This window comes from Calonectris borealis, chromosome 17 (assembly GCF_964195595.1).
Source record: "Calonectris borealis chromosome 17, bCalBor7.hap1.2, whole genome shotgun sequence".
NCBI lineage: Eukaryota > Metazoa > Chordata > Aves > Procellariiformes > Procellariidae > Calonectris > Calonectris borealis.
Window position 1 is genome coordinate 16,690,341 of NC_134328.1, and position 14,086 is coordinate 16,704,426.

Genomic DNA, 14,086 nt, shown 5'->3' on the forward strand with positions numbered 1-14,086 from the left:
CGCTCCCGCGCGGTGACGGTGAGTGCAGGTCCCTCCGTGGCCACAGGGACACCTTCCCCTAGCAGTGCCGGGGGCTGGGAAGTGTTGGTGCGTTTGCCCAGCCCGCAAGAGCTGCGGGCTGAGCGCCCTGCACCAGCCCTCTCTGCTTTGGACAAACCCACCCAGGTTATCCGGGGGCTGCAGGTTGAGAGGGGACGGCCACGTTGAAAGGGGACAGCTGGAGGGACCTCCTGGCTCCTCTTCAAGGGTGTCTAGAGGTGGCATCTGAGCGTGGGGTGGGACAGAGTTTGTGGCATCTCCATGTTGCTGCTGGGGCCGCGGCAGCGAGCAGTGAGTGCCGGGGCAGAGCTGGGAGCGGGCAGGAGGCAGCAGCTCTTCCCCAGCTCCATGCACCTTTATCTGCCCCAGAGACTATAGATCACTTTGCCGGCAAAGCATTCCCAATGTGGGTGTACTTTGCCCTGCAAAGCAACGCTTTGTAGGGATGTAAACAGCTCTCCAAGCAATAAAAGCTCCGCAGGCAGATTTTGGCTGTTGCAATCCTCCCCTCCCTTTGCAGCAGCTTCTGGGATGGCCGGGCAGGGAGGTACTGGCGGTGCAGCCCTGTATCCCCAGAGAGACCGGCTGTGACGCCCTGGGACGGATTCCCCGGTAGCGTGCTCCGCTCCCGGGGTGGCTGCGTTGCTCCCGAGCGCACCCGGTGCTTCCCTTCTGCTGGTACTTGCAGGGCTGTTGGTAACTCCTGGTTGGGCTGGGGCTGAGACTTGAGAAGGAAAAGCAAGGGGAAGTTGACCAGCAAGCTGTAAATCGAGATTATCCGTTAGTGTGTGGATAACTGGCCCTGGGCTGGACGCAGCCAGGATGCGGCCACTGGGGCTTGAGCAAGACGCCCTGGCCGGGGGGAAGGTGCGTGTGGTTGGTTTGTCTCCGGGTTCCTCAGCCCTGCTTTCTGCAGGGGGGAGCTCGTCATCCCCACGGGGCTGATGGCGGCACCGAGACGGGGGCTCTGTGTCGGGGAGACCCCCAGCCCTGCCCGGCCCAAGTGCTGCCCCAGAGCCGGGGTGGGCTCCTGAGGATGCCGCGGGTGTCGTGCACCCCACAACTGGAACATCGGGGTGAAGACCAGTGGGTCAACCCACCGCATGAGCCTGGGGTCCCTGCAGCAGGGCTGGGGCTCCCCTGGGGCTGCCGGTGCCTGCTCTGCCAGCCCGGTGCTGCCGGCCGCTGCCTTCCCAGGGCCCGCCCGGGTGCTCAGTCCTGCTCCCCTTTCCTCCCCGGCACAGCGCCGCGTCCCGTGGGGAGCCCGGGGCTGCTCTGCTCACAGCTGGGTGTGGAGGACTCGCATCCAGAGACAAATTCCGTAAGGGCTGCGGATGACTCATGCCAAGTCCCTGTTTTTCTCCAGGTTATGCGGTGATGGAGGCATGGCCTCTTCCCTTTCCTCCTCCAGGCATCCGTGGGAGCAGCCTGCAGCATTTGGGAAAGACCCGCAGAGGCTCCCGCTGCCCGGGCATCCAACCGGCAGCGTCGCAAGCGGAGCCGTGCTGTGGTCCTGCCTGCACTGCTGCCTGCGCTGCTGCCTGCGGGCTGCCAGGGAGCGGGAGGCTGCGAGAAATCACCAGTTCCTCGGTCGCTGGGTTTCTCTGGGCTGGTTAGGGGTGTTACTGGGGCGGGAGATGCTCCAGCATCTTTGGGGGCAGGCCCTCCCGGGCCCCAGCTTGTCCTCGGGCGGTTGTGCAGCGCACAAAAGGCAGCGTGCCCGGGGCTGGGGGGGCTGCGGCTGAGCCCACCCGGGGCAGCAGCAACGGCTTCGTGGGGAAACCCCTCCGTGGCTGTTAGTCACATCACTGCAGGAATGGAAACCGAAACTCGGGGCTTCCAGCTGGGTTGGTTTGTCTAAAATCAGCAAATCCTGGGTTTCGGCTCTCCCCCACCCTGACGCTGTGGATGCGGTGACGCAGCTTTGCCTCCTCCCTGCTCCGGCTGCAGCGGCCGGGCCCGGGCAGAGCCTTCCTCCCCTCTGCCAGCCGGAGATTAAGTAACAGCAGAGCCCAGCTTCTCCTGCGTTTCTTCTCTGTTTCTATCGCTTTTTTATGCATGCCAAGCAAGGCCAGAAGCTTTATATGAGATGGTGAAAGCTGTTTGCTCCTGGAGCTGTAGTGAAAATATCCTAGCTGTAAAATCAGAGTGAAACCTCCAAATACCTCACCTGTAAAAAGCCGAGTGAGGCCTCAGGGCCGAGGCTGCTCTGCCTGGGTGAGCCTGGCACCGTCCGACCTGGCGCCGGCAGCGGGGGGGTTCTTCGCGGGTATCTTGTTTCTGTTTTTTACTGCTGTCTGATGATGCCTGGGCTATTACAGAGACATTTGCTGTGGTTTGGGGTCAGTGCTGTGAGGAGGGGGATTTCTGCTCACAGGCAACGCAAACCAGGACGGGCTCCATCGCTGTTCATGTCTCGGTGCCTGCGCTGGCTCCGTGCCGGGGACCGGAGCTGACGCCTTCCCCAGCTCTTTGGCCTCGCTCGGCTGTGGAGCTGCATCTTCACAGGGGAAGGGACCGCTCCTTTCCTGGCAGAGCTGGCCCCTGCGCTGCCCCGACCAATAACGGTTCTCATGGCAGCTGCAAGGAAAAGGCCGGGAGGCTCCGTCCCGGGCAGGAAAGCCGAGCGCGGAGCTCCATGGGGTCAGCTCCTGCTGCGAGGCTGAACCTCCTGCTTGCTCCTTGCTGACAAAACGCGGAGCGGAGCGGAGTGCAGCCCTGCAGCCGTGGCCCTGCCGCAGGCAGCCGTCACGGCCGCGGGTCTGCCGGTGATGGGACTTTGGTGCACGGGCCAGACGCGTCTGCTGCCCATGGAGGGCTGGTTTGCACGGCCACCCGCTGCTCCGGGGGGGTCCATCCAGCACCCACAGGCCTGTGCAGCACCGCACCCCTCCCTGGTGTGAAAGCCCCTTTCCCTGGGGGCTCCCTGGGGTGCTGCTGGGTGGGAGCAGGGTCGGGCTCCCTCTGAGGCACCTGATGGGTGCAACCTGATGGGAGGGTAAAAACATCGTTCCTCTTCTCTTTCCTTTGGTGTTGACAAACATGCCAGAAACTGGTCCCTGCCTCTCCTTTGTCCCCTGCTCCTGCTGCCGGCGCGCCCCATGGGCCGGCTCTCGGCTCCTCCGTGTTTCCTCCTCCCGTTTGTTTCGAGGGTGAGCTTTTATTTCCCTCGCTGGCGTCACCAAGCACGATGTGCTCATCCCTCGACAGAGGGATTTAACAACATTGCTGTCAGCAGGGAAACTTTGCCTCCGGTGCCTGCGATCTTTTATGGTCACTTGTAGTTGGAGGCGTGGTAGTTTTGCCTGGTTGCTTTCCAGGGCTTGCAGCTGGCCGCTGGCACAAAGATAATTTTATTAGGTGGGAAGGCTGGGGCCCGGCCCCATCCCTGCGTCGAGCACAGCATCCGCTCTGCAGGTCGGTGCTTTCTGAAGCCTCGTGCCCGGGCTGGTGAGACGATGCGCTGCCACAGCGTCCCTGCTGCGGTGCGGTCCTGGGGGCTGGGGGGGTTAGAGGGGGGCCCTTCGGCCTTTTGCTTGTGTGTGTTTTGGTGGGGGTTGTGGGGCTGCAGCGTTAGCAGGGCTGCTGCGCTTGCCAGTTATCTGTGCGTACCACCCTCAAATTCACAGCAGCACCGAACGGCTGGGGAAGGATGCTGCACTGAGCTGCTGCGGGTCTGGCTTGGCGAGCTGGGAAGGGGCAGCGCTGGGGGGCTGAGGACCCCCCCCACCCCGGGTGCTGAGCGTCAGGCGACGGTGCTTGTGCGGTGGCATGTGCCTGCAAACCAGGGTGCTCTTGCCACCCAAGATGTGAGTGCTGCCGCCCTGCACGATGCAAATGAGACCCTGGTCACCTCAGAGCGCGCTCGCTGCTACCGGGGCGGATTTGGTTGGGGTTTTGGGCTCGAGGTTGAACTTTCTGCGGCTGGGTGCACCTCGCCAGGCGGGGAAAGGAATGGAAAACGAAAGTGATGCTGATGAACAGAAAGGAAATCGGTGCGCTTTGCCCCTCCCCGAAGCCCTTTTTAAGCAGAGGCCTGCCGGGGCTGCCGGGGGGGCCCGGCCGGGCTGAGGACCGGGGCTGCCGCCGTGCCGCTTAATAGTCGCTTTATTATTCCCCGGAGCCGGTACCGCCGCTCCCGGGCGCTGGACCGCGGCTGAGTGCGGGAGAGCGCCGACCCTCCGCGGGTGAGCAGCGCTCGGGGGCCCCGGAGCATCCCCTCCGCGCTGCGGGGCGGCGGGGGGGCTTGACGGGGGCGGGACCAACGCGTCCCCGGTGCCGGGGGGGGGGGGGCGGGGATGGACGGTACCGGGGTGGGAAACTGGTACCCGCGGGGCCGGAGTGGGAGCGCCGGTCCTGCGGGGTGCGGGGTGCGGGAGGCGCTGCCCCCCCGCCCGCTCCCGGTGCCGGCTCCCCCCGCCCGGTGCCAGCGGGCGGGGCGGGGCGGGGCGGGGCCGCCGTGATGCAATTTCCGCGAAGTCCGGCCCCGGTTTGAATGCGGGGAGGCCCCAGAAACGAAACTGCCGGCGGCGACGAGTCCCCGGGTCCGCCCCCCCCCCTCCCCCGGCCGCGGCAGCGGTGAGAGCGGCGCGGGGGGCTGCGGGGGCGGGGGGAGGCTGCGGAGCGCCCTGGGGTGCTGCAGGGTGCTGGGTGCTGCAGGGCTCGGGGTGCTCCCGGTAGCCCTGCAGCGTGCTTTGGGGTGCTGCACGGCGTGGGGTGCTCAGCCCCCGTCCGCTCCCGCCCCAGCTCGCAGCATCCCTGCCCGCGCTGGAGCGCTTTGGGGAGCGGGGGGGATCACGGTCAGGGTGCAGATCTCGGGGTGCAAAGCCCCGGGCTGGCCGGGGTGCGCGGTGCTGCCTCCAGCGAGCGATCCCCAGCAGCTCTCCCCTCTCTGCTGCCGCTTCTGAGCTTCGGGGATGCGGTCTGGGAGCCCCCGGTGAACTTTTTATAGTTGGATAAGGGAGATGCAATAGCTGGGGGTGCAGGTGCCGGGGGGCTGTGCACAAACCGGGGGGGTTCGCGCCTGCCCACCGACTCGGGCAGCGGTGTCACGGCTGTCACTTCGCAACAGCCAGGCTGGCAGAGCTGTGCCAGCTCTCCGGGCGGGATGTGGAGCGAACTGTTTGTTGAAAAAGGCTGGGGAAAGGAGGGGCCCCAAGAACTTCTGAGGTTGGTTTTGCCCAGGAAGGAAATGCCGGAGGGGCCGTTGGCTTCGGTGCAGCCAGGAGGATAACTGCAGGCGATGGGGTGGCACGGGGCAGCATCCGCCGTGTAGCTCCTCTTCCATCGGTGCCAAACCCTTCCATCCGGCCCGGCCGCACCATTCGCTCGCAGGCTGCTGGGGGATGCTGTGCTGGTCTCGCACCACTGCTCCGGGCACTCGCAGCCGAGAGGGAAAAACTCCCCGGGTGCCCAGATCCAGTGCTCGGCCAGGACCGATAACCAGGGTGCGGGGTCCCCCCGGCACTGTTGGCTGTCCCAGCCCTCTGACGTGTGTGGCTCGCTCTGATCGAGGGGCACTTGGCTCACTCCAGCGTAGCGTGTTGCCTAATCTCCTGTCAATAATTAATCAAGGCAAAACCTGACAAAAAGGCCACCTTCCTCCCGGTGGGCCGGGATGGCAGAGGGGTGCGGAGCGGCAGGACTCAGCCATGGAGGTGCGATGAGCGTTTCTCTGCCGCGACCGTGCTTCAACTCGCCATTTCCAGGGAAATGTGATTATCCCTGGCGTCAGTGCAGCCCCGCAAGGCGCCTGCCGGGGACAATGCTCGGACATAGCGTGGCCCGGCCCTGACCCGGAGCGTCTTCCCGAGCACGGAGGAAATGCCGTTAGCGAGGCGGTGGTGTGGTTTGGTGCGGTTTGGTTTGCAGCGAGGCTGGACCGGTGCTGGGCAGCAGGCGTGTGTGTCCGTGCGGGTGCCTGGTGAGGGTACGCGCTGTTGGGAGAGAGGCAGATTCTCACCCGATGGGGCCATGAGCCTCCGTGAGCGGGTGCGGAGCTGGGCGTACAATAAACCAGCCTCTCCGTCTGCGAGAGCGGCTCGTTTCACCCATCAGCAGGATGCAAGTGGCTTTACACGCCAGGCTGGGCTTTTCAGGACCAGTGTAAAGAAGGTTGTTTTTCTTAAAAGGTACGAAATTCAGCTTGCAAATCATGGTCTGTGGCTTGCTGGTAAATACTGCTCTCGATCAGCTCCCACCTCCCTCGGGGCACTTGGATTTTGCCCTGTTGACATCAGAGTTTCATTATCGGTCAGGCGGCTATCTTACGGTGCACCTCCCCGAGCTTCCTCGTGCCTTCCATCTTTCCTCCGCCCGGGCTTGGATCGCAAAAGCTCCCGTAGCTTTTTCCTTTTTTCCTTTCTTTTCTGGTATAAGATGGTTGTAGAGAGAAAAAGGCTTTAATTTGGCTTTAGTGCTGCGCAGAGACTTGAAGAGGGGTTTGCACTTCCCTTTCCTCTTCCCACCCACCTCCAGACCCAGAGCATGTTCTGGCAGCTTGCTCAAAATCAAAGGCTTTCTTAAAAAAATAAACAGTAAGGGAATTGACCCTTTAAAGGTGGAATATTCCCTCTTAGCTTTTTCAAACTGGGATGCCCTGCCTTTGGCATGAATACCAGTAACAGCCCGGCTGTCCTGTACGATCTTTATGGGTAGTTCTTAAATTGTTTAACCGAGCAGGTCGGTGTCGTCGCTGCTGCAGGACCGCGTCTCCTCCGGGCTCTGCGTCTGTGGGCGTGCCGGGACCGGGAAGCTCAGCTCCGGCTCCACAGAGCCGAGTGCCAGCGATCAGATTTCATCCTCTCTCGTGTGTGTTGCTGAGGTATTTTGGAGTTTTCACCAGTGACGGCGTTGCACAGATGTTGCACAAATCCTGAACGCAAGTGCCTTTCCCAGGAGGGCTCATCCTAAGGAGGAGAATTCCAGAGGAAGGAAGGTTCCCTGCTATCGGAGGGAAACCAAAGTGTTCCCAAAGCCGCAGATGTTACCCCCGAAATAAACCCTGGTTCCGCTGGGAACGTGCTGCTCACCCCCACCAGCTTCAAAGGAGCTGAAAGGCTCTTGGTGGCCGAGCGTGACCTCGCGTCCCTCTCCGGGTGTTCCCGCTGGCTGCGGTTCGGCAGCAGCCTGGCCCCGCCGGCCCCTCACTCCCCTGCCCTCCCTCCTGCCCTGCCTGCTGCCAGCCCCCGCCTCGCCGGACCCCGTGCGGAGCTGCCGCGGCAAGAGCCGGCGTGTGTGCCTCTGCCCCGGGCTCCGGCTTAGCTCCAGCTGATTCCGGACCTCCCGGGTAAAGCCGAGCGGGAATGCTCCTTCTTAGCATCGCGCTTTGGACGAGGACAAACAGTCTCTCCAGGCTGGCACAGGGGGGATATTTGCCCCCAAAAAGGTGCAGGGGTTTCCCCTCCTGCAGCCCGGCACGGGGTCCCGCGGAGCCTTGCTCGGGGCAGAGCGTGTCTCCCCAGACCGCTGCCTCGGTTCCCAGCGGCCGGGGGTTTTGCAGGTGTAAATGACCCTGTGGGGGTTCGGCGGGAGCAGCCCCCGGGCGCAGGGTCTGCAGCCCCATGCCAGCGCTGCGTTGCCTTCGTTGTCTCGCTGGGGATCAGCAGAGCATCCCTTGCTGCCCTTGGGCAGGAGACACAGCGTCCCACTCTCCCTCCTGCCTTTTTATTGTTTACAGGTGCTCTCCTATATTTTTATTGTTTCCCAAGTTATTTCATTTCAGTGCAAAGCATTTTCTCTGCATCAGTCGGCAGTCAGGTAGCATCAAAACCTCTGCTGAGGCCCCCATTTTTTTTTTTGTGGTAGAACCAGAGCAAAGAAAGAGCTCTTGAACCCTGTGCAGCAGCTGGGCTGCAGAAATGGTTTTCTTCCGACGACCGTGACCCTGTTACAGTCAGAGGACGGGGATACCCTGGCTCTCCTGGCCCCAGCCCCGCTCCGGGTCAGGGATGCTCTTCCTTAGCACTTGTGCTGCGTTGACATCCAGCAGCTCTGCTGGGCTTTGGGCCCGGGCAGGACGCAGCGTGTGGGCGATGCTGCCTGAGCAGGAGCACGGTGGTCCCAGCAGATGCTGGAGGTTTGGACAATTTATAGATACGAGGCCAGGCAGAGCGGTGGCAGGGCCACGCTGCCCGAGCGGCTATAATCCGTGCTTTCAGTAAGGGCTGCACCGGGGGGCTGCAAGTAAAGGTTTGGAAACGAAGGCGCAGAGATGAGTCGGGGTGATTTAGCTCTCGGTGCGGGGAGCCGACGGCGTCGCACAGGGACCCGAATCGTGGCAGAGGAAGAGCCAGCGCTGCCGTGGGACTGCGCCGCAGAGTCTCGCAGCTTACTGAAAGAGAAACTAGCAGTTCTGCCCAGCGCCAGGCTCGCTGCCAGACCTTGAGAGATAAACAGGGCTGGTGTTTATCCACCGAGCGCGTGTCCAACCTGATGCGTGGCAGAGAAGTAGGATTAGGTGATTTCTTCCTAGCTCGGCGGCGGGTGGGTGCTGTGGCACTGGGATGGGATGCGAGGAGCTCGCTAACGGTGAGCTGGGAGGGCGGGTGATGCTCTGGCCGCGTCCCCCCTGCAGTCCCAGCTCGGGGTTTGCTGCCTGGAGCTCCAGCCGGAGCAGCAGCTTCAGCACCCCGCTGCCCACCTCCCCCAGCACCCAGCAATTTTTCCCAGAGGTGGGGAAAGAAGTCTTTAAGTGAAAAGTATTTCTGTAAGAGCAGTGCAAAGATCACCCCCCTGCTCCATCGTCTGCTGGACCGCAGCCATAAATACCGCTCTTCCCCTGTATTGCTCGAGAGCCGGTCCTTCGTGGCTGCGGGTCAGGAGCCCGGAGCCCGAGGCGGATGCTCGGCACGAGGCTGGTATTTTGGAGCACGAGGCTGGTGGCTTTGCTTGGCAGCGCACCCTGCCCGCAGATCCGCCCCGGCGTGCTCCCTTCGCCCCGAGCCGCGTGGCCCAGCCACGAAACCCTGCAGCATCATTCCCAGGGGTGCTCCTGGCCTCTGGTTACGCAGGAAACTGCTGGCAAATGCCGGAGCCATGGCCGGGGAGGGCAGGGAGCCGTGAGTCACCTTCCTCACCCCGAGCCGGAGCTCTCCCAGCTGGATGTTTACCGGGCTGTCGGCCGGAGGAGACGCCGTCAGGTCCCTGTTCCAGCATGCCCATCTCCCGGCCCTGCTGCATCCGAGGAGCAAAGAGGGCGGTTGCTTTGTTAATTAATTCCAATTAATCTTTTGTGCCGTGGGAGGAGATGGGCTGGGGGGTTGGAGCTGGGTTTCTCCCGCTCGGCGCGGGGCTGCCCGGCCGGGCCCAGGGGAGAGAGCAGGAAAAAGAAAGAGAAAGTTGGCAGGAGAGAACCGAGGCGGGGGAGGCGCCGGCAGCGGGAAGAGGAAGTCGGATGGTCCGGCCATGGCCCGGGAGGACATCGGTGGCCGCTGTGGGGACCGTGCCAGGCCCTCCAGGGCAGCCTCCGCTGCAGCCGGCTCTCCCGCGTTGGGCGGTAGATGCTGATGCTCTGCAGGCTGTGGCACGCCAGGCAGCACGCTGAGCCCTGCCGGGAGCCCTCGCCGCTCGGCAGCCTGGTCCCTGCGGGACACGGTCCCCTGGGACCTGGGCTGGGGGGTGAACGGAGCTGGGTGCGTGGGTGGGGGCAGAGCCAGGCACTTGGGTGCCGAGGGTGGGGGTATCTGGTGGGTTTGGGTGCTGGGTGAGGTTCCTGGCTGCTTGCTGGTGAGCGGGGACCGGCTGATGTTTCCTGCTAAGTCGCTTGTTCCTCTTTTCTTTGTCAGGCTTTGTGAACCCGCACCAATGGCTGGCAGGTACGTAGCGAGCTAGGACACGGCTGCTCCATGGCACCTCCTCCCCCAGGCATCACCTTGTAGGAACTTCCCGCTGTTAATTTTGCTCCGCTCAAGCTACGGCCGAGGATGCCGACGGCAAACGGCCCGGCGGTGCCGTTGGGCAGCCTCCAGCAGCAGCTGGAGCTGCGCCTGGTCTGCTCCAAGTGCAGCGTGAAGGAGAACGAGACCACCTACCAGCTGCGAGAGGTGGAGCACAAGTGCATGTACGAGATCCTCCTGGCCCGCTGCCGCAGCCGCCGGAGGACGGCCTGGAGGAAGGTGTCCAGGCGGCCGGGCTTCCCCAACCCGGCCCGCTACGCCGTCTGCAGGTACTACGTGGTAGGGCTGGGCTGCAGCAAGCACAGGAACCAGTGCACCTTCGCCTGGAGCCCGGAGGAGGCCATCGTCTGGAACTTTGAGAGGGAGCAGCATCTGGAGTGGCGCCAGCTGAAGGCAGCGGTGCTGCAGGCGCAGCTGGGGGGTCACCCCACCGCCACCCCCCATCCCACGGCCAGCGCCGCCGGCGAGATCGCCAGCGAGTTCGGGGGGCAGTTCCAGGAGATCTGCAAGCGTTGCTTCTTCGGCTGCCCCCAGCGCATCTCGGCGGGCGGCCAGGGGCGGCTCTGCGAGTCCCACCGGACCTGGGACCCCCTCCTGGTGCACGTGGTGTTGGACAGCCAGAGGAAGCAGCAGTACATCGCCATCCGGCCCTGCCCCGAGTTCATGCCCACCCTCAGCTACTGCAGGTTCGTCTCCAGGGGCCAGCCCTGCAAGCACACCCCGCAGCGCTGCCAGTACGCGCACAGCGACGTGGAGATGGCCGTCTGGAAGGCCGAGAGGGAGCACGGCTTGGTTCGCTCCGACCTGCTGCCGGCCGCAGGGACCTGCAGCACCAACGGCGAGCCGGCGGCGCCCGCACCCGTGCACTTCTACTGCCGGGTCTGCCTGGTGACCTTCAGCTCGCAGGAGAGGTTCGAGAGCCACTGCTCCTCCGCTGAGCACCTGCAGATGCTCTCGGCCGACACCTCCGTCCAGTGGGTCCACCGCACGCCGCCGTTCGGGCTGACCAAGTTCTCGCTGTGCGGCAGGTAAGGCATCCACCCAGGGCAGCCGGGAGGAGGGCAGGGAGCTGCCGGCTCCCTGCGGAGCCCCATGCCACCAGGCACGGGTGGCACCTAGGACACCTCTCTCCCGACAGAGCGGAGGTGTGCGAAATGGGGAGCAGCTGCACCAAGGCTCATTCCACCGAGGAGCTGCAGGAGTGGATCCAGAGGGTGAAGGTTGCCGTGAAGAAAAAGAAGCAAGCGCTGAAGGAAGGGCTCTTGTCCTACCGGGACCGGCTCATTGACGAGTACCGGACGTGCTCCAACGAGGTGTTGATTGTGAGTCGCGGGCAGCAGGGTGGGAGCACGTTGGCCCCGCGCATCGCGAGAAGCCTCCTGCGTAAGAGCTTGGGAACGGAGCCCACTGCTCACCTTTCTAACGGTGAAGCGGAGGGGGACGTTGCATCCCCCTTCCTTCACCCCTTTCGAGACGCAACCTGAGAGCCTGCTCGGGGTACCCGGCCGCGCTGCTCTGCCGTGGGTCTTCTCGTTTCCCAAGGCTGCTGCAGCGGTGGGTGAGGACTGAGCATGAGGATTTACTGACGGTCCCCTCTTGGGAGGACGTAGCGTAAAGGCAAAGGATGAAGATGGCCCCGCGGAGGGCTCTGCAGTCTGTCCCTGGGGTGTTGCCTTCAGTCCCGCTCCTCTCGTGCCTCCCCCACAGATGGCTGAGCACGTCGAGGGCGTCCGAGTTGTGTGTGAGCAGCCCCTGCACGTGCAGTCGGAGGACAGGAGGATGAAATACCGGTGGAGGTTCAGGGTCCACTCCCAGGTAAGCCCAGCTCTGCGCCGCGGGAGGCTGCGAGCCGCTGGCAGCGCCTGCTGCTGTGCACAGTCCTTGTCCTTTGGGGTTTTTTGTTTGGTTTTTAATTATTATTTCTGCAAGGGGCAGAAGGCTGGGGATTTGGGGATGTCCGAATGAGGACGTGCGTTGGGTATTCGGGAGCAGCTCGGGCTCAGGTGGTGCCTGAGCTGGGGCCGTGCGTGAGGGGTGCAGCCACCGTGTCTCCTGTCTCGGCTCATGCGGTGGGGCTGGGGTGGACCCGGCTGCTCTCAGCACCTCCCACGTATCATCACAAATAACGAGATTCAGCTGCTTTCCTGCCCAGGGTTTCGTGGGTGCTGGGGGCAAGAGGCTGGCTCTGATTGTCCTCTCCAACATGAGATTTCCCATTTACAGCAGACTGGCTCAATTGCTATAAAACTGAAACCTGAGGTTCTTTAAGACCTTAATATAATTGCTGTGGGTTTGCACGAGGAATAAGCTCCTTTAAGGAGAATTTCAAGGTCACTGTAGGTCCGGCATGGCATTCGGTTCCTGCAGCAGCTTTTGGTAGGAAATGCTGCTGGGAGGACCTCATCAGCCGCTGGGCTCTTGCCGTGAGCTGCCCTCACCATGTCCCTGTCTTCTCCTCAACCGGCAGATGCCTCTGCAGCACGTGGCGCTACTGAGGCGGGAACCTGGAGTCAACTTCTACCTCTCGGGGAACGGGCTTTCCCAGGGCCTCCACTACATTCGGGGGGAGCATGTGGCCACCCTGCCTTCCTCCCCACCCGCCGCGCTGGTGGAGGTCTGCATGGAGTGCTGCGCGCTGGGCGTCTTCGAGCAGTGGGTGGTGTTCGACTTCGGTAGACGCCCCGTCCTCATTCAGAAGATCAAGGTGAAGGTGGGCCGGCGGGAGACCCCCCAGCACATCCCCGGCAGCAGGGAGAGCCGCCAACCCGTCAACTTCATGCGATGGGATAGAGGTAACCGGGTCATCGTTCCCAGCGTGCCAAGGACCAGTGAAGATGTGGATCTGCTGGCCAAGTACAAACCTCCTGCTCTCGCGCTGGACTACCAGCACGAGGGTGGTGCAACCGTTCCCATCACCCGTCTCAACTATCGTGAGAGGATGCACAGCTTCCTCTTCCGCGAGGAAGAAGCTGAACAGACTCTGATTGCCAAGTAAGTGCCACGACCCAGAGGGGTTCTTCCTCGCTATGGACCACGGGTCCATTGCTAACCCTGCCCTTGGGGCCATGCCGCTGTTGAAGTCTCCATCTCTTCTGGGTTGGGTCCTGGGGCGCCTTCCCAGAAGAATGGAACCTGCCAAGAAAGGTGGCTTGCTGGGTAGTGGTAGAAGGGGAAGGGCTGGGTCTTGTCCCGCAGTGGTGGATTAGCTAGAAGCATTGCTTCTGCCTCTGTGTGCTCTGGGGGCTGGTGGACCCTCTCTGGGTGTAGGTGGCCATCCCCCCTCTGCAGCGGGGAGGGCGGTTGCTGATGAACCGATGGGCCAGTTCTCCGCTGCTCATTCGGGTGTTTCCTCCTTTCAGACTCAACCTGCGGGTCCTCATCGTGCTGACCCCCACGCTGCAAAGCCTCTCCGTGGGGATGAAGTTTGCCCTCTCTGGTGAGCTGTTTGCTGAAGTGCCTACCCCTTATAACCTCTCGCCGGACACAGACGAGGGGTATCTGCTGAGCAGGTCTGTGCCCACTGCTTTCCTGGCGCTTGACCCACCTATAGACAATCGGGTTTACGAGGTTAGTGTGGAGCATAAAGCCACCACGGAGAAGACCATCTGGCTACAGATACCAAAGAGATGCTGCTCAGAGCTGAACTTCAAGCCAAACACCTCCCACAAGGTGGAGATCCAGTTCCAAATCGACCAGATGCTGTTCCGGCAGTGGCACCAGGCCGTGGACCGCCTGTTGGATGAGAAGCTGGTCCTACCAGATGTTGCCAATTGCTCTGTCCCCTACTCTCTTCGGTCCCCCCAGAAAGGGAATAGCAAGCAGAAACTAGCCATCTCCTTCATCACGGGCCAGGCAACCACCAGCCGGCAGGTCCCACCTCTTCTCATCTACGGGCCTTTTGGCACAGGGAAGACGTTCACCTTGGCCATGGCCACCATGGAGATCCTCAGGCAGCCCAACACGCGGGTGCTGATCTGCACTCACACTAACAGGTTAGCAGGGGGTGAGGGAAGAGGCAACCAGTCGTGGGCTGAGTCCCTGCACCGGCCCATCGCTCGCCTGGGGGGATGAGCGGGAGCCCGGGTGTATGAGACGGAGCTGAACTGCCCTTTTCCTCGTATGCATTTCAATTACTTGTTTAAATAAATTCA

At 62.8% G+C, this 14,086-nt stretch overlaps 1 protein-coding gene across 3 annotated transcripts in view; it reads left to right on the forward strand.

The window, feature by feature from the left end:
* Nucleotides 1-14,086, forward strand: part of HELZ2 (helicase with zinc finger 2) — a 31,211-nt gene continuing 17,125 nt past the window's right edge. Inside the window, exons 1-6 of one of the 3 annotated variants that reach the window (XM_075166838.1) lie at nucleotides 1-18; nucleotides 9,825-10,963; nucleotides 11,074-11,257; nucleotides 11,643-11,750; nucleotides 12,403-12,926; nucleotides 13,295-13,927. In XM_075166838.1, coding sequence (XP_075022939.1) covers nucleotides 9,963-10,963; nucleotides 11,074-11,257; nucleotides 11,643-11,750; nucleotides 12,403-12,926; nucleotides 13,295-13,927 — 2,450 coding nt within the window. In that variant the 5' untranslated portion in view covers nucleotides 1-18; nucleotides 9,825-9,962. Of the gene's footprint in view, nucleotides 19-3,892; nucleotides 4,227-4,512; nucleotides 4,618-9,824; nucleotides 10,964-11,073; nucleotides 11,258-11,642; nucleotides 11,751-12,402; nucleotides 12,927-13,294; nucleotides 13,928-14,086 lie in introns of those variants that run through there. The other 2 variants (XM_075166836.1, XM_075166835.1) reach the window with 2 other exon arrangements.